General features: G+C 26.1%; 2 protein-coding genes across 8 annotated transcripts in view; both read right to left on the minus strand.

The window, feature by feature from the left end:
* LOC142240706 (guanine nucleotide exchange factor DBS) overlaps window positions 1-20,976 on the minus strand; it is a 381,804-nt gene that overhangs the window by 321,628 nt on the left and 39,200 nt on the right. Inside the window, exons 1-2 of one of the 7 annotated variants that reach the window (XM_075312413.1) lie at window positions 8,644-9,003; window positions 8,239-8,403 (exon numbers count right to left, since the gene is read on the minus strand). The exons of 4 other annotated variants lie outside the window; for them this stretch is intronic. In XM_075312413.1, the coding sequence (XP_075168528.1) occupies window positions 8,239-8,284 (46 nt within the window). In that variant the 5' untranslated portion in view covers window positions 8,285-8,403; window positions 8,644-9,003. Of the gene's footprint in view, window positions 1-7,455; window positions 7,810-8,238; window positions 8,404-8,643; window positions 9,004-20,976 lie in introns of those variants that run through there. 2 more of the 7 variants (XM_075312415.1, XM_075312416.1) reach the window with 2 other exon arrangements.
* On the minus strand, window positions 14,325-14,796 carry LOC142240709 (MICOS complex subunit MIC10-like). Its single transcript, XM_075312418.1, has one exon. It carries the CDS (start codon window positions 14,680-14,682, stop codon window positions 14,401-14,403), a length of 282 nt encoding a protein of 93 aa, XP_075168533.1. The 5' UTR covers window positions 14,683-14,796; the 3' UTR covers window positions 14,325-14,400.

The following is a 20,976-nucleotide window of genomic DNA, read 5'->3' on the forward strand; positions in this document are numbered from 1 at the left end:
AATTGGACCAAAATTCGTACCAGCGGACCATTTTTCTAAATTAAATTAATATTATTTAAAAAAATTCCAAAATTTTACTTCGATAGAAAATTTTGTCAAAATTTTATTTCTATTTATTTGTATAGAAAATTTTGTTAAAATTTTATTTTTTTTAGAAATTTTTGTCAAAAATTTTATTTCATCAGAAAATTTTGTTTAATTTTATTAACCCGTGTAAAAATTGGTGGATCTGGCCAGATATTATTAGATCTCCTGCCATATCTGATTAGATATGATAGTATATGTAGGCAGATCTGGTCAGATCCGAAAAATGGTAATATCTGATCAGATCTAATTCTAAAGGAATTAGATCTGACCAGATCTCAAATTTGGCCCACATCTAATTACATCTAATTTGTTATAATTAGATGTTAATATATCTAATTATATATAATTTTATCTATAAATTTCCAATATTACTGAAATTATTTTATTTATTTTAGGTTTTATAATGAAAGTGTATTTAATACAGCAAGTTGGCTCAAACCTATTTACGTTATATCTACGCCTAGGAGTAAAAGTATAAAGGTTGAATTACATACCATGCGTCAATCCGTGCGTTGATGGAAGGGTTGATATTTTTATTTGCGGCAGACTATTCGAGCTTTTGATTTCAAAGAGAAATTTCAACTCTTCAATCATCGGACGCATTGTAGGCATTGAACGCATGGCATGTAATTCTACCTTAAGAATTCAATTAAAAATATATATACATAGCCACTACGTTTCTACGGCGTTTCTGGCGTTTAAATTGTCCAAGGCATTGTGGCATTGCTCTCTTCACACATTTTTTTACATTAGTCTCCCAGCTCCTCTCTTTGGCTACTCGGAATGAAACTCTGAAAAATATAACATAAAAATACAGAAGACTGAAATAAATACAAATAATACATATACTTACCAATAATTGCTTCTCGTGCCCAATAATTCAAACCAACGCTATAAGGAATCGTTTGTTCGAAGTCCCTAATACCATACATGAATAATATATCCGTTTCATGATGCAAACCATCTCCAAATCATTATTTTATCTTTTTGACTTGGATAATACTACATTCTATCGCAAATTCGAAAATGGCGTGGCTACAAATCATCACTCGGTCTCCTTAATCTTTTCGTGCAACTAGAAAGGGAAAATATTAAATATATAAAAATAGGACCCAAACGATAAACTTACCTCATCACTTCTCATACTCCTTGATCTTCGTCGAAAAATGAGAATACATTAAATTTTTATATGAATAAAACATAAAAATATCAAACTCGCATTATCCAATATTTGATACCAACATTTTGTTTTAAATTTAATAACAACAACCGTTGCTAATGGTGATTGTTATGTGATGATATTTTTGAAAACAAACAGACAGTTGTGTCTGAACGTAAGAAATTTTGAATTTTTAAAATGATATTGAAAAAGGTTTATTCGAACTGTCACAACATATAAAGATTGTTTGATTATGTTCACCACTAGTTGTGATTTGTGACCAAACATATTTAATTGTAACAATATATATCACGTTAACATTCTCGTAACAAACATATTAATTTTACACCCAAACATACACATATTTTTTTTATCCGTATAGCAGTACTGGTTCATGACTTAATGCGATACATATAATTAGATATGGAGCTATATATAGTATATATAATTAGATATGATGTCATATATGAAGATATACAATTAGATCTTACCAGATATGACTGATACAATTAGATATAACAATATATATAATGAGATCGTGAATCAGATCTAATCATATAGAACACTATATATAACATATCTCCGTAGATCTATTTATATCCACAACCATATCTGAACAGATGTAATTATATATACTTTGATATTATTAGATATGATCAGATCCACCGATTTTTACACGGGAATATAGAAAATTTTGTTAAAATTTTATTAATATAGAAAATGTTGTTAAAATTTTATTAATATAGAAAAATTTTTTAAAATTTTATTTCTATAGAAAATTTTTCGAAATTTTGTTTCTATAGAAAATTTTGTTAAAATTTTATTAATATAGAAAATGTTGTTAAAATTTTATTAATATAGAAAAATTTTTTAAAATTTTATTTCTATAGAAAATTTTTCGAAATTTTGTTTCTATAGAAAATTTTGTAAAAATTTTATTTCTAAAAAAATTTTTTTTTCAAAATTTTATATCTAAAAAATTTTTTTTTCCAAGAAAAAATTGTCACAATTTTAATTATATAGAAATTGTCGTCAAAATTTTATTTCTATAGAAAATTATGACAAAATTTTATTTCTATAAAAAATTAAAATTAAATTAAAAACATTTATTTCTATATAAAATTTTTACAATTTTTTTTCTATACAACATTTTTTCATAATTTTGTATCTATATAAATTTTTTTACAGTATATTTCTGTACAAAATTTTGTTAAAATTTATTTCTATAGAAAATTTTGTCAAAATTTTATTCCTACAGAAAATTTTGTCGAAATTTTATTTCTAGAAAATTGTGTCAAAAATATTATTTCATCAGAAAATTGTTAAAATTTTATTAATAGAGAACATTTTGTCAAAATTTTATTTCTATCGTCAAAATTTGTCAAAATTTTATTTCTATGGAAATTTTTGTCAAAATTTTATTTCCATGGAAAATTTTGTAAAAATTTTATTTCTATAGAAAATTTTGTCAAAATTTTATTTCTATAGAAAATTTTGTCAAAATTTTATTTCTATAGAAATTTTTTGCGTGCATGCTTCAATACAGTCTTTAGCAGCGTTGCCACAATAAATTTTTATTTTTGACCAACATTTTTCCAAAATTGGACCAAAATTCGTACCAGCGGACCATTTTTCTAAATTAAATTAATATCATTTAAAAAATTTCCAAAATTTTACTTCGATAGAAAATTTTGTCAAAATTTTATTTCTAATTATTTATATAGAAAATTTTGTTAAAATTTTATTTTTTTTTTTAGAAATTTTTGTCAAAAATTTTATTTCATCAGAAAATTTTGTTTAATTTTATTAAAATTTTATTAATATAGAAAATGTTGTTAAAATTTTATTAATATAGAAATTTTTTTAAATTTTATTTCTACAGAAAATTTGTAGAAATTTTGTTTCTATAGAAAATTTTGTCAAAATTTTATTTCTGTAAAAATTTTTTTTCAAAATTTTATTTCTAAAAAAAAATGTTTCCATAGATAAAATTGTCACAATTTTACTTATATAGAAATTGTCGTCAAAATTTTATTTCTATAGAAAATTTTGACAAAATTTTATTTCTATAAAAATTTTTTCAAACATTTATTTCTATACAAAATTTTTACAAATTTTTCTTTCTATACAAAATTTTTTCATAATTTTGTATCTATACAAAATTTTTTTTACAGTTTATTTCTGTACAAAATTTTGTCGAAATTTTATTTCTATAGCAAATTTTGTCAAAATTTTATTCCTACAAAAAATTATAGAAAATATAGAAAATTGTGTCAAAAATTTTATTTCTATAGAAAATTGAGTCAAAAATTTTATTTCATCAGAAAATTTTGTTAAAATTTTATTAATAGAGAACATTTTGTCAAAATTGTATTTCTACAGAAAATTTTGTCAAAATTTTATTTCTATAGAAACTTTTGTCAAAATTTTATTTCTATAGAAAATTTTGTCGAAATTTTATTTCTATAGAAAATTTTTTCAAAATTTTATTTCTAAAGAAAATTTTGTCAAAATTTTATTTCTATAGAACATTTTGTCAAAATTTTATTTCTATAGAAAATTTTGTCGAAATTTTATTTCTATAGACATTTTTTTCAAAATTTTATTTCTAAAGAAAATTTTGTTAAAATTTTATTTCTATCGAAAATTTTGTCAAAATTTTATTTCTATTGAACATTTTGTCAAAATTTTATTTCCATGGAAAATTTTGACAAAATTTTATTTCTATAAAAAATTTTGTGAAATTTTATTTCTATAGAAAATTTTGTCGAAATTTTATTTCTATAGAAAATTTTGAAAAAATACCGATTTGACATAAATGGACCAAAATCAACGAAATTCCATTTGGTCCGACCATCGGACCAAATTTAAAAATTAATAATTTTTTGGACCAATTTTGGTTCGATCGGACATTTTTATGCCTTTAGAAGTACTTCCAATTTTTTTTATTGGGAGCTAAACTTGATCAATTTGTTTGTTCATAAAGTGCTCAATTTGGAATGGCTTCAAATCGGAGAAAACCAAATTCGGCAACTTGGCACTTTCGTACAAGTGAAGCACAAAATCTAAAATACTAAATTAGTGTCACCTTTTTTCTCCGTGTACATATTACTAACAAACATTTTCAATTATTTGTCTTAAAATTTGGTGTTTTTTAATTTTTTTTCTTTTCGAATTCCAGGAAAAAACAATTACAACATATACGTACCCAAGGTTAGTTTCATTTTGATACTCAGATTTCATAACCAATGTCAAGGGTTTTATATTTAAATACCATTGCGCAAACAAATGCAATTTTTGAAATTGCAAGAAAATTTATTTTAGAACAAAAAACTGTTGTTGCAGGTCATAAATAATATGAAGAACTCATAGACATCACCATCACTCATATAAGCTATATACAATAAATATATAATTATTTTTATTAATTTTTGTTTTGTTTTTAATATTCCTTTAGCTCAATTGAAATTGAACTTTGATTTCATGGAAATAATTATATGGAATATTTCACTTAGAAATATAATTTGATTATATTTAGACAAGGGGATTTTTGAGAAATTAATTTGTTTGTTTATACACTGAATTGTTTAGCTAAAATTTATAAATTTTTAATTTTTTTTTAATTATAAAATATTGTATAATTTGTTTTTTTTTTTTTCAATTTTTCAATTTGTTGCGAATTTATCAGTTTCCGAATTTTTATTTAATTAATTTTTTTATGGTTGTAATTTAATGTTAGGTTAGGTTAGGTAGCAGCCCGATGTATCAGGCTCACTTAGACTATTCAGTCCATTGTGATACCACATTGGTGAACTTCTCTCTTATCAGTGAGTGCTGCCCGATTCCATGTTAAGCTCAATGACAAGGGACCTCCTTTTTATAGCCGAGTCCGAACGGCGTTCCACATTGCAGTGAAACCACTTAGAGAAGCTTTGAAACCCTCAGAAATATCACCAGCATTACTTAACTAAGAAATTCGTTTTTCAACATTTTTATTTATTAATTTTTATGGTTGTAATTTATTTTTTTTTTACATAACCAATATTTGTTTTCTAATTAAGAAATTTCGTTTTTATTTTTTTTCTTTTTTTCTTTCTTAAATTTAAGCAATTATTAACATTTGTATTTTATTTTCCTTTTCTTTTTAAGTTTTTATTTGTTATTTTGTTTGTAGTTAAAATTTTTTTCCAATATTTATTGTTGTAGGATTTTTGTTTATATTCCCGATAGATTGGTTAAATAAATAACTGTTTTAATTTGTATAACTGTTTAAGTTGTTCTTTAAACTTTTTTTTTTGGCGAATTTATCAGTTTTCCAATTTATATTTATTATTTTGTTTGTTTTTTCCAATATTTATTGTTGTAGGATTTTTTAAAAATCAATTTCTTTATATTCTCGATAGATTGGTTAAATAAATAACTGTTTTAATTTGTATAACTGTTTAATTTGTTCTTTAAACTTTTTTTTGGCGAATTTAGCAGTTTTCCAATTTATATTGATTATTTTTATTATCGAAATTTTTTCCTCTGAGCGTTTTTATAATTTTTCTTGGGGTTTTGAAAAATTTTTAATTTTTAAAATTTATTTTCTTAAATTTTAAATAACGTTTTTCTAATTTTTCTTGGCATTTAAAAAAAAAACTTTTAATTTTTAAATTTATTTTCTTAAATTTTAAAATTATTTTATATTTATTGCTTTTTTTTGGATTTTGTAGAAATCGATTTGTTTATACTCTCATGCGATTGGTTATTTTCTGTAATTTTAGTTTTATTATTATTTTTATACCTTCCACTATAGTATGGGGAGATATTAACTTTGTTATTCCGTTTGTAACACATCGAAATATTGCTCTAAGACCCCATAAAGTATATATATTCTGGGTCGTGGTGAAATTCTGAGTCGATCTGAGCATGTCCGTCCGTCCGTCTGTTGAAATCACGCTAACTTCCGAACGAAACAAGCTATCGACTTGAAACTTGGCACAAGTAGTTGTTATTGATGTAGGTCGGATGGTATTGCAAATGGGCCATATCGGTCCACTTTTACGAATAGCCCCCATATAAACGGACCCCTAAATTTGGCTTGCGGAGCCTCTTGGAGGAGCAAAATTCATCCGATCCGGTTGCAATTTGGTACACGGTGTTAGTATATGGTCTCTAACAACCAGACAAAAATTGGTCCATATCGGTCCATAATTATATATAGCCCCCATATAAATCGATCCCCTGGTTTGGCTTGCAGAGCCTCTAAGAGAAGCAAATTTCATCCGATCCGGCTGAAATTTGGTACATAGTGTTAGTATATGGTCTCTAACAACAATGTAAAAATTGGTCCACATCGGTCCATAATTATATATAGCCCCCATATAAATCAATCCCCATATTTGACCTGCGTAGCTTCATGGATGAGCAAAATTCATCCGATTCGTTTAAAATTTGGTACGTGGTGTTAGATTATGGTCTCTAACAACCATGCAGGAATTGGTCCATATCGGTCTATAATTACATATAGGTCCCATATAAACAGATCCCCAGATTTGACCTCCGAAGCCCCTTGGAAGAGCAAAATTCAACTGATCCGGTTGAAATTTGGTACGTGGTGTATATGGTATCTAACAACCATGCAAAAATTGGTACATACCATATAACCCCCATTGAAACCGATCGCCAGATTTGACCTCCGTAGATCTGGGAGGAGCAAAATTCATCCGATCCGGTTTAATTTTAGTACGTGGTGAAATTTGATACATTGCGTTAGTATATGGCCGCTAACAACATTGCCAAAATTGGTCCATATCGGTCTATAGTTATATATAGCCGATCCCCAAAAATAATCTACCAAAATTTTATTTCTATAGAAAATTTTGTCAATATTTTATTATTATACAAAATGTTTTCAAGATTTTATTTCTATTGGAAATTTTGTCAAAATGTTATTTCTATAGAAAATTTTGTCAAAATTTTATTGATATAGAAAATTTTGTTAAAATTTTATTTCTTTAGAAAATTCTGTCAAAATTTTATTTCTATAGAAAATTTTGTCAAAAATTTATTTCTATAGAAAATTTTTGTCAAAATTTTATTTCTGTAGAAAATTTTGTCAAAATGTTATTTCTATAGAAAATTTTGTCAAAATTTTATTGATATAGAAAATTTTGTTAAAATTTTAATTCTATAGAGAATTTTGTCAAACTGAATTATATACGTACTTAGTCGGCCTTTTTTTGAGAAGACGGTGTTACGAAGTTTTAAGATACCTTGCCATCGGGAAGTGTTACCGCATCCCAAGTAATTCGATTGTGGATGACAGTCTGTAGTAGAAGTTTCTACCTAATCCATGGTGGAGGGTACATAAGATTCGTCCTGGCCGAACTTACGGCCGTATATACATGTTAAAATTTATTTTCTTAAATTTTAAAAAACCTTTTTCTAATTTTTCTTGGCATTAAAAAAAAATTAATTTTTACATTTATTTTCTTAAATTTTAAAATTATTTTATATTTATTGCTTTTTGTGGGATTTTTTTTTTGAAATCGATTTGTTTATACACTCATTCGATTGGTTATTTTCATTAATTTTAGTTTTTTATTATTATTTTTTTTGTTTTTTGTTTTTCATTAAAGAATGATTTTTTAGTTTCTTTTCTTTTTTCCAATTTTTAATTTTTTTTTAATATTTATTGTTTTTGTAACTTTTTTAACTTGGTCTCTCTTTTTATAAATAATTTTGATCCAATAAATTTGATTCATATTCAAGATATAATAATACAAATAAAAATTTGTAATATATTAAAATTAATAATGTTATCAGAATATTTCATTATAATTGATTTTTTTAATATTTATTATTATTATTATTCAATTTATTTATTTATTTTTTTCTTTCTTATGAACGTGGTCACATACGCAGAGAAATATATCAAATATTATTTATAATAAAACTTTATTTTATTTTAATAAATATAGAATTGATTATTATTATTTGTATCTTACAGATACTTTTTCTATTCACCGAAACACAGCATATTATTTTCCACATTTTATTAGTTTCATTTATTGCAAAAAAAAAATCGTTAATCAACTTCCGTTTTAAAATTATTTTCTTTATTTTTTAGCTAGACACTATTCACTAGAGGAACTTTGTTTTACACTGCAACTCTGGGATGCAATTGAAATTCAAAGATAATTAGCGACATTAAATGACTGCATTATGATTTCAGACGGCATGAAAAAAACACTTGGTATTTTATCTTTTAAAAATTATAAATTATTTTTTCTATACCACTTTGCTATTTGATGTAAACACTCGTACACATATTCATATAAATATACAATTTACAATTTAATATATAAAATTTAATAAATGCATCAATTATAAATTTAAAACAATTTATTTACCCATGAGCACAATATTATTCAGCAGAATATTCTCAATTTAATTTTTATATATTTTTTTTCTATTATTTCACCGGCGTTGTTTTTTTGCTTATTTTTATTTTCCTTTTTGGTCTTTTGTTTATTTTTATGAATTTTAATTTTTTTGTTTTTTTTTTTCACCCCAAAATTTTTATTTACGTATTTATTTTTCTTGTTGTTATTGATGAGTTTTATTTATCTCTTGCTTCCGCCGTACGCGAATCTAAAACTAAAAAAAACTGTATTTGACGAGAATAATGCCCGCTACTAGAGGTGCTAGTTAGCTGCTGCCCGTGTGGTAATTTAACAAACGTTGTGTCTTCACCGGCAAAGATCAGCAAACTCCCAATGCCCACATTTGAAAATCATATGAAAGTGCACAGAGAGAACCAACCACAATACATACCAAACCGACCACAACCACCCCCTTTCGCAAACAACAACAACAATAACCAAATATATACTCTTTTTCCCTATTGTGAATGTTTTTAATGAAAATCTTAACTTGCTGGCTCTCTCCAGTATTCTCCTGCATTCTCTTATTATCTCACTGAATGAGAAATATTTTCAGAGTAGCACATTCAGGGATGATAAATAGCATAGTTGAAATAGTACTAAATCAGCGATGGAAAAGTACTTTTCGAAAATAAAACGTGATTTACGGTTTAAAGTCATGGAAATGGAAAGAAAATTCGTTTTGATTATTAAAAAAAAAACACCTTGACAAAATTGTTAGCACATCGGCGTGCACATAAAAAAATATCGCAAATGGAATTTTAGATTAAATTTCTTATCGCGGATATTATATTTGTAACGTTGATTTTTTTTACAGGATAGAAAAACAATTTAATAAATCGATGTCTACATTCCAAAGTACGCTAATTCTAAAAAGTGATTTTTACAGGAAACAAGTTCAAAGTTTTGTTTTTTGAAATTTCTCAAAACCCGTTTAATACCTCATTCACATTACACTTCCAAAATCCACTTTAACTAGATTTCAACTTTCATTTGCCTTATAAATAAGGGATTTCAAATCAACTTTTAATAGATTTCGAGCCTAATGTGAATGAAGTATAAGATAGAAATTCCTTTATTTTCAGTCATAAAATCATATTTTTTATAATTTTTTTTTTTTTTTTTGGTATGTACGAACTCAAAATAGTGATAATAGAACATGGCTAAAAATGACTTAGATCACTATAGACCGAACAAAGCTTTTTGCCATTTTTGCATTGAACATTTTTTAAACTTTAGTCAGAGGCTAAGTACAATATTAACCATAACTTTTGATAGAAATGTCCAATAAATTAGAACTTTTGACAGGATGCTATTCACATCAATCCGAATAAAAAAAGCGAACTCCATCAAAACATGCAACTTAGCGTACTCTGGAATGAGGGCATCGAAATACAATCTCAAAAAAAAAAATTTTGTAATTTTCTGGCTAATATTATTTTCCTTATACACTCAAAAAAAGTGAACACTCTGGGTCACCAAAGCCAATTTAACTCTTTTTATACCCTAAACCACATAGTGGTCAGGGTATAATAAGATTGATCTGACAAAAAATGTGCCTACCAGAAATATTGATTTTAGACCCCATAAAATATATACCGATCGACTCAGAATCACCTCCTGAGTCGATCTAGTGATTGGTGTCCGTCCGTCCGTCCGTCTGTCCATGTATTTGTTTTTCACAGGATTCCGGTCGCAATTATTAACCGATTTTGATGAAATTTGGTACATGGAGTTTTTTGGGGACAAGGACGAACGCTATTGAATTTGGAAGAAATCGGATCAAATTTAGATATAGCTCCCATATATATGTATCGCCCGATTTCGACAAATGGGGTCACGTTGAGGTTTTTTTCAAACGGATCGTCACCAAATTTGGCAAAAGCTAATCTTTTTCATCGCCCTTCAAGTCTGCAAAATTTCATCCAAATCGGTTCAGATTTAGATACAGCTCTCATATATATGTATCGCCCGATTTTCCCAAATTTGGCCACAAAACATTTATTTATCAACCGATCTTACTCAAAGTATAGCACTAACTATATGTGCAAAAATCATCGAAATCGGTTCAGATTTAGCTATAGCTCCCATATATATGTACGGCCCGATTATCCCAAATTTGGCCATAGAACCCTTATTTATTAACCGATCTTACTAAAAGTTGGCTAGATCCAGTCCTCTATAGTACTAACTATATGTGCAAAATTTCATCGAAATCGGTTCAGATGTAGATATAGCTCCCATATATGTATCACCCGATTTTGAAAAAATCGCCCCTAATAACCTTATGTTTGACCATACAGGCCTCATTTCTTAACCGATCTTACTCAAATCTTGCACAAGGTAACCTTTTGTGGTATTAATCAAACCCGCAAAATATTATGCAAATTGGTTCAGATTTAGATATAGCTTCCATATATATGCATCGCTCCATTTTCCCAAATTTGGCCATAGTACTCTTATATATTAACCAATGTTACTCAAATAAGGGAGCTATGGCCAAATTTGGGAAAATCGGGCTATACATATATATGGGAGCTATATCTAAATCTGAACCGATTTCGATGATTTTTTGCACATATAGTTAGTGCTATAGAAGACAACATTTAGCCAAATTTGGGTAAGATCGGTTGATAAATAAGGGTTTTATGGCCAAATTTAGAAAAATCGGGCGGTACATATATATGGGAGCTATAGCTAAATCTGAACCGATTTCGATGATTTTTTGCACATATAGTTAGTGCTATAGAAGATTATATTTAGCCAACTTTGAGTAAGATCGGTAGATAAATAAAGGTTTTGTGGCCAAATTTTGGAAAATCGGGCGATACATGTATATGAGAGCTATATCTAAATCTGAACCGATTTGGATTAAATTTTGCAGACTTGAAGGGCGATGGAAAAGATTAGCTTTTGCCAAATTTGGTGACGATCCGTTTGAAAAAAACGCGCAACGTGACCCCATTTGTCGAAATCGGGTGATACATATATATGGGAGCTATATCTAAATTTGATCCGATTTAAATTCAATAGCATTCGTCCTTGTGCCCAAAAAACTCCCTGTACCAAATTTCATCAAAATCGGTTAATAATTGAGACCGGAATCCTGTGAACAACAAATACATGGACAGACGGACGGACGGACGGACACCAAGCGCTAGATCGACTCAGGAGGTGATTCTGAGTCGATCGGTATATATTTTATGGGGTCTAAAATCAATATTTCTGGTAGGCACATTTTTTGGCCGATCAAACTTATTATACCCTGACCACTATGTGGTTTAGGGTATAAAAAGGGTAAAAAAATTTTTCACACAATAGTTGAGATTTTTTTTTTAATTTGTAAATTTTATCATAAATGCGCGCATCGTGAACATCGTATAGCGCTAGAGACATTTTCGCAATTTTGAACGCCATTTTTTTCCTTTAAGCTACGAAACTCTCTTAAATATTAAAAATATTAATTACATCTAAAACTTGTTTTTGAATATGTTGAAAAATATTTCTTGCTTTTATGATATCGATGTGTAGTCGGCGTTTGTTATTCAATTTAGTTAAAATTTTCTAAATTTAACAAAAATTTTCCTTCCTAGTAGGTTCACTGTTTACTGTCTACCACTCCTACATCCCAGAAAAAATGCGTAACCAAGAGTGCAAGAAAATATTCATTTTGTCAGTATTCAGATTTCGTTTGAAAAAGAAGAAAAAATAATGTTTTCTTAATTTTTCGTTTTCTATCACAAAGTCACGTCTGGTCCATTTTTATGGCAATTTTTCCGTTAGCCGAGAAATCAATCGGCACACTTTTCGAATATATTTTGACTATTTGTCGAATATTTTATTTATTCCTGATATGTTTTTTGCATTTTTAAATTTAAAACTGCCTAAAACATAGTATAAAATCACAAAAGTACTTTTTATGAAGCCCATCTCTAGAAGAGCATTTTCCGATGTTCATTAAAAGCAAATTTAAAAAGTTTTTAAATTGTGCGTTTTGCCCGGACGAAAAATCAAACCACGGAACATTTCTTTTATAAGTCACCACACTATTTATTTAAGTCACCACACTAGTCATCAGCACACAAGTAACGCATACAGTCTAGCAAATGTAAACCAGTGTGTAATACACACACAAAGCGCATTAAAGAAACTTCGTTTAAAGTAAACAAAACACATCTAATTTTACAATTATTAATCGAGCTTTATGGACAAATTTAGATTAAGGAATTTGATTAATAGAGTCATTGAAAAGAAAACGCCAGATACAAATCTATACACGCCTAGACTGTACATGTTTCGGTTCGGGCGAATGAACCTTTCCGCAGCCTTTAGTATAGATCTGGCTGGGATAAATAACTCAATTTTGGTCCCTTTATGCTAACTCCTTATGGAGACAACATCTAGGAATTTTCATCTTACAAATTGAATCATCTTTACTCCCACTGTACATCACCCTTTCCAATAACTACAAGTAAGAGGAAAATTCCTTGATGTTTTCTCCATAAGGAGTTTCAATGACTCCATTAATCAAGTTCCTTAATCTAAATTTGTTCGTAAAGCTCGATTAATAATTGTAAAATTAGATATAATGCATTTGGACGTTAATTGTCTGTTTCGGTATCAGGCTAACATGAAAAATAGTAAACAAAACACTTTAATTGCAAATATCTAATGTTCCGTTTCTTCCAAACAATACAATTTTTTGATACAATAGAAACGGAAATAATGTAATTTTTTAAAATATATTCCAAAATTTTTCGAACAATTTTGAAATGGTAAATTTAGGATGTGTGAACATAAGCAATATGTCCTAATTACGGTGTAAGCCATTACTTCTCCACAAAATAACAGAATTTCATATAAACGAAATCGACGAAGTTTTAGAATAAATATGTTTTTATATACGGTCATTTTATGCATATGTGAACGACATATAAGAAACGAATTCTAAGGATTTTACTGGAGTTGGAATCGAGCAACTCCATCCCACAGACCTGATTTTGAGACAAACGTATTGGTTTCCATATTTTAACTCATAAGTTTGAAGAAGGTTGATAAAGGTACCAAATGTGTTGCGGGAGTACCACTCAACTTTATAGGCAAATGACAGATGAAATCTAAAGTGGATTTTGAAAATGTAATGTGTATGAGGTTTTAGGTTTTTTTTTACTGAAAAAAGTACAAAAGGTACCAAATGTGTCACAGCGGTACTACAGTACTTTTTTCACAAAGAGTTACAACTTTATCAACACTGAGTACGTTGTTATTAAAACAGCTGAAGGGGATGAAGATAATTGTTTGGATAAAGATACAAAAAAAAACAATGTTGCTCTTTTAGCACGCTTTTGTTTTTGGTTTGTTGATTTTAATGTTTTCATCGATATATTCTAGGCAGAGTTGCCAGTACCAGATATATTTCTAGAAATTAGGTTTTCATTTGTTGCAATGGCTATGGAATGTTTATGTTGCAGAATTGAAAATTTTATGGAAAATTGGGGGACAAAAAAGTTTGATGCCTCTGTCCATATGAAAATCTTTTTTATCTTTCTGGAAATATTTCGTAGACACAATTCCAAAATGTACTTTTGTAATTATATCCGTTTTTATTATTTGATTTACTATGGGATTTTTGACCAATAAAAAATATATTTAAAAATTTCTAAATTATTTTATTAAACAAAAATGCAACAATTAGAACAACAACAGAACAACATCGAGTATATTTCACCCATCAAACACTGAAGTATTATCCATATGCCTAGAATCTGTTAAATTCTTTAGTTTCTTCTCACATTCTCCATAAGCTGCTCCCAAACCAAATCCAATGCCCAAGTAAATGGGTAAAATTCGTAATCTTCGAATTAATGTTGAACTCAAAACTCCCACAAAGAAGCCAGTTGCAGTTTTCACCACAGCATCTGTAAAGCAACGATCCAGAGATAAAACGAAATCATCTTCAATGAACTGAGGCAAAGATGTAGTGAGATCTAAATTTTTTTCTGTCATTCTAGATTTCAAAACTTTTTCTCTTGTATTTGGAAGGAAATTTTTGCAAAACTGAACAATTTGACAATGTCATACATATTTTAAAATTCAAAAATATTAAATGCCTGCTGTGTGGTTTAGTCATTTATGGAAAGGAAGAAATTTTCTCTAGAAATACAATTCCAACAAAATTTTCTATACAAATAAAATTTCGACGAAATTTTCTGTAGAAATTAATAATATAAGAAATAAAATTTTGACAAAATTTTCCATGGAAAAAATGTAGATGAAAATTTCTATGGAAATAAAGTTTCGACAAAATTGTCTATAGAAACTAAAATTTCTTTGGAAAAAAATTCCACGAAATTATCTATAGAAATAAAATTTTTATTTTTATTATTTTAATTTTGTATACTGGTCTTACAAAAGTATATTGGGGGCAAATGTTGTAAAATATCGACAAAGTTTGCTAGAAATAAAATTTCGAAGAAATTATTTACAGAAATAAAATTTCGAATTCTAAAAAAATAAAATTTCGACAAATTTTTCTATGGAAATAAAATTTGAACAAAATTTTCTACAGAAAAAAATTTCTTCTTGAAATAAAATTTCAAAAAATGTTTTTCTTGAAATAAAATTTCAAAAAAAAAAAACAAAATCTAAATAAAATGTCGATGAAATTTTATATAGAAATTTTCTATAGAAATAAAATTTCAACGAAATTTTCTATAGGAATAAAATTTCAACGAAATTTTCTATAGAAATAAAATTTCGACGAAATTTTCGATAGAAATAATATTTAGACGAAATTTTCTATACATTTTTTATAAATATTAAATTTTGACGAATTTTTCTAAAAAAATAAATTTCTAGGAAATTTTCTACAGAAATAAAATGTTCATCCACATAGTTTCTATAGAGACAAAATTTCGACGGAATTTTCTATAGAACTAAAATCTCGACGAAATTTTCTAGAAAAATAAAATGTCGATGAAATTTCCAATAGAAATGAATTTTTTATAGAACTAAAATCTCGACGAAATTTTCTATAGATATAAAATTTCAACGAAATTTTCTATAGAAATAAAATTTAGACTAAATTTTCTATCGAAATAAAATTTAGATGACATTTTCTATAGAAATAAAATTTAGACGAAATTTTCTATAGAAATAAAATTTAGACGAAATTTTCTATAGAAATAAAATTTCGACAAAATTATTTATGCAAATAAACTTTCGACAACATTCCTTACAGATATAAAATTTTGACGAAATTTTCGATAGAATAAAAATTCGACGAATTTTTCTATTGAAATAAAATTTCGGCGAAATTTTAAACAGAAATAAAATTTCGACGAAATTTTCTATAGAAATAATATTTCGACAAAATTTTCTATAGAAATAAAATTTCAATGAAATTTTCTTCAGAATTAAAATTTTGATGAAATTTTCTATGGAAATAAAATTTCGATGAAATTTTCTATGGAAATAAAATGATGACGAGATTTTTTCTTGAAATAAAATTTCAAAAATTTTTTTCTTGAAAAAACATCGAAATGAAATGTAGACAAAAATTTATATAGAAATAAAATTTAGACGAAATTTTCTATGAAAATAATATGTTGACGAAATTTTCGTAGAAATTAAATTTTGAAGAAATTTTCTACGAAAATAAAATGTCGAAGAAATTTTCTATGGAAATAAAATTTCGATGAAATTTCAACAAAATTTTCTAGAAAAAAAAAATTCGAAAACATTTTCTATGAAAAAAATTTTGACGAAATTTTCGTGGAAAAAAAAATTAAAAAATTTTTTTTTCTTGAAATAAAATTTCGAAAAAAATCTCTTGAAATAAAATTTCAAAGAAAAAAATTAAATAAAATCGTCGAGATTTCGAATTTTCTATGGAAATAAAATGTTGACGAAATTTTTTATGGAAATAAAATCTGGACGAATTTTTCTATAGAAATAAAATTTGGACGAAATTTTCTATAGAAATAAAATTTTTAGAAAATTTTATATCAAAATAAAATTTTGACAAAATTTTCTACAAAAATAAAATTTTGACAAAATTTGTTATAGAAATAAACTTTCGACGAGATTACTATAGAAACAAAATTTTTAGAAATTTTCTATCAAAATAAAATTTCGATAAAATTGTCTATTTTACGAAATTTTCCACGGAAGCAAAATATTGACGAAATTTCGACTAAATTTTCTATAGAAACAAAATTTCGACGAAATTTTCTATGGAAATAAAATTGTGACAAAATTTTCTGTGGAAATAAAATTTTGACGAAATTTTTTTTTGAAAAATGTTTTCATAAAATAAAATTTCAAAAAAAATTCTCTTGAAATAAAATTTCAAAGAAAAAATTAAATAAAATCGTCGAGATTTCAAATTTTCTATGGAAATAAAATTTGGACGAAATTTTTTATGGAAATAAAATCTGGACAAATTTTTTTATGGAAATAAAATCTGGACAAATTTTTCTATAGAAATAAAATCTCGACGAAATTTTCTATAGAAATAAAATTTTTAGAAAATTTTCTATAGAAATAAAATTTTGACAAAATTTGTTATAGAAATAAACTTTCGACAAGATTATCTATAGAAATAAAATTTTTAGAAATTTTCTATCAAAATAAAATTTCGATAAAATTTTCTATTTTACGAAATTTTTTCTTGAAATAAAATTTCGCAAAAATTTTCTATAGAAATAAAATTTTGATGACATTTTTTATAAACAAAATTTCGACGAAGTTTTCTATGGAAATAAAATTGTGACAAAATTTTCTGTGGAAATAAAATTTTGACGAAATTTTTTCTTGAAAAATGTTTTCTTGAAATAAAATTTAAAAAAAAAATCTCTTGAAATAAAATTTCAAAGAAAAGAATTAAATAAAATCGTCGAGATTTCGAATTTTCTATGGAAATAAAAATTGTTATAGAAATAAACTTTCAACGAGATTGTCTATAGAAATAAAATTTTTAGAAATTTTCTATCAAAATAAAATTTCGATAAAATTTTCTATTTTACGAAATTTTCCACGGAAGCAAAATATTGACGAAATTTTTTCTTGAAATAAAATTTCGCAAAAATTTTGTATAGAAATAAAATTTTTATGAAATTTTTTATAGAAATAAAATTTCGACGAAATTTTCTATAGAAATAAAATATCGACGAAGTTTTCCATAGAAATAACATTTTGACGAAGTTCCATAGAAATAAAATGTTGACGAAATTTTCTATAGAAATAAAATTTCGAGGAAATTTTCTATAAAAAGAAAATTTCGAGGAATTTTGAGGAAATTTTATAATTTTAATTTAGTAAATGGGTCCTAAAAAAGCATATTGGAAAAAATGTTGTAATCAAATGATTATAGGCAATCTATTTCCAAAAGTTTTGCTGTTTCACCCTTAATTAAGTAATTGAGTTATTATCACGACAACATCAGCATCACCAGCAAACTCCTGCTAATGATGATGAATCACTGTATGGCAAATTCAATGAAGCTCCAAAATGAAATTTTCTTAACTTTGCAACATCAGGGGAATTTGAAGAGTTTATCATTAGAGCTAACATCATGGAAGAATTTTATATGAAATTTATGCAGCCTGTGGCTGCTACAAATTATTAGTAAAACTTCCTTTTTATCATCTATCCGCCAGAGAGTTTTACTTTCATATATACTCCTGTAACGCCTTCAAGGTTAATGTTACGGATAAGGAAATTTTAATGAATTTCAACGCCATATTTTGCTTCAAGCAAATCAATAGTCATCAAATGGGTATGGGTAGACGGACTACTTAGTGAGTTCAGCAAAGCAAATGATGTACATCAACACCCGATGTTAACGCTGAATATTAATAGAGATTTATGAAGTTATGAACATATATGGAAAGATATTAAAGTAAATTTTTGTTTGGACTAAGAGTTTTATTGTAAGGATATTAAAATCTAGTGAAAGTGAATATTTCATGAACGTTTTTTTGGTTTTTCAGGCGTCGGAAATATTGTGAGCATGATTTTGGTTAGTGAGTGTGAGTAACTAAAGCATTTTCTTTCTTCGTATTCAAAACATCATATTCCCCCTAGGACATATCCTTGCGAAAGTAAGCAGGAATTCCATTTAATAGTAATTGTTTGAACTAAGTTACCTCCAGGACTATTTGGTAATAAGAGAATTTGCTGGGAACACATTCAATTTCAATCGTGAGGAGTGAAAAAAAGCTGTCGAAATTAAAATCTAACCAATTAAAAACTCCAATGACATTTAAATAAAAGTGGAAATGTAATTCGATCTCTTTCCACAACAGAATACACTCAGGACATCGAGAAGGGAGTGTATTACAGATATTAATGAAACAAAACTTGCATATATCACGCATATCCAGTATAAAGAGTCATTTATATGAGGAAAGGACCCAATTCCATTGTATATTTCTTTTAATAGAGCCATACAAACTTGGTATTTTCCTTATATCCACAAAAAAAAAAATCCAGCGATGACAACAGTGACGTCATTACTTACAATTTAATGACGCATTTAATGGATTCGAAGGTCCGTGAGAGGGATGGACATTTGTCATATATTTCCGTTTAACTTTGCCTTGATAGTTCTGTATAACCGTTATGGGTTAAGTGAGTTTTTGGAACGGTGGCTCACGCGAACCTAATAAAATTAACTACTTTGGAATGGAAGGGAGGTAGGACTTCATAATATCTCTAAAGGTTCATTTCGTTTATCAAATATAATTTCTATAGAAATTTTTGCAAAAATTTTATTTCTATAGAAAATTTTGTCAAAATTTTATTTCTATAGAAAATTTTATCAAAATTTTATTTCTATAATATTTGTAAAAACTTGATTTATTTTGTTTCTTGTTCGATCTTTTTCAGTTTAAATCAAATTCTTTATTTTGCCAAGCTTGAGATCTAAAAACTATATTTCTATAGAAAATTTTGTCAAAATTTTATTTCCATAGAAAATTTTGCCAAAATCTTATTTCTATAAAAAATTTTGTCAAAATTTTCTGTAGAAATAATATTATAGAAATTGTTGCCAAAATTTTATTTCCATAGAAAATTTTGTCAAAATTTTATTTCTATAGAAAATTTCATCAAAATTTTATTTCTATAATATTTGTAAAAACTATATTTCTATAGAAAATTTTGTCAAAATTTTATTTCCATAGAAAATTTTGCCAAAATCTTATTTCTATAGAAAATTTTGTCAAAATTTTATGTAGAAATAAAATTATAGAAATTTTTGCCAAAATTTTATTTCCATAGGAAATTTTGTCAAAATTTTATTTATATAGAAGATTGTGTCAAAATTTTATTTCTATAGAAAATATTACCAAAATTTTATTTCTATAATATTTGTAAAAACTATATTTCTATAGAAAATTTTGTCAAAATTTTATTTCCATTCCATTAGCCCCAACTTTTGCAAAATTTTACTTCTATAGAAAATTTATATTTCTATAGAAAAGTTCGTCAAAATTTTATTTCTACAGAAAATTTTCTCAAAAATTTATATTTCTATAGAAAATTTTGTCAAAATTTTATTTCTATAGAAAATTTTCTCAAAATTTTATTTCTACAGAAAATTTTGTCAAAATTTTATTTCCATTCCATTAGCCTCAACTTTTGCAAAATTTTACTTCTATAGAACATTTTGTCAAAATTTTATTTCTATAGAAAATTTTGTCAAAACTATATTTCTATAGAAAATTTTGTCAAAGTTTTACTTCTATAGAAAATGTTGTCAAAATTTTATTTCTATAGAAAATTTTGTTAAAATTTTATTTCTATTGAAAGTTTGCTCAAAATTTAATTTCTATAGAAAATTTTCTCAAAATTTTATTTCCATTCCATTAGCCTCAACTTTTGCAGAATTTTATTTCTATAAAAAATTTTTGCAAAATTTTATTTCTATAAAAAATTGTTGCAAAATTTTATTTTTATAGAATATTTTATCAAAAATTTATATTTCTATAGAAAATTTTGTCAAAATTTTATTTCTATAGAAAATTTTTGCTAAATTTTATTTTTATAGAAAATGTTGTCAAAATTTTATGTCTATAGAAAATAGCCTCAACATTTGCAAAATTTTATTTCTATAGAAAATTGTTGCAAAATTTTATTTCTATAGAAAATTTTCTCAAAATTTTATTTCTATAATATTTGTAAAAACTATATTTCTATAGAAAATTTTGTCAAAATTTTCTGTAGAAATAAAATTATAGAAATTTTTGCCAAAATTTTATTTCCTTAGAAAATTTTGTCACAATTTTATTTCTATAG

Source organism: Haematobia irritans, chromosome 5 (assembly GCF_050003625.1).
Source record: "Haematobia irritans isolate KBUSLIRL chromosome 5, ASM5000362v1, whole genome shotgun sequence".
NCBI classification, from domain to species: Eukaryota; Metazoa; Arthropoda; class Insecta; order Diptera; family Muscidae; genus Haematobia; species Haematobia irritans.

Excerpts from the sequence above, each read along its gene's own strand:
- LOC142240709 (XM_075312418.1), bottom strand. The coding sequence starts at position 14,682 with ATGACAGAAAAAAATTTAGATCTCACTACATCTTTGCCTCAGTTCATT.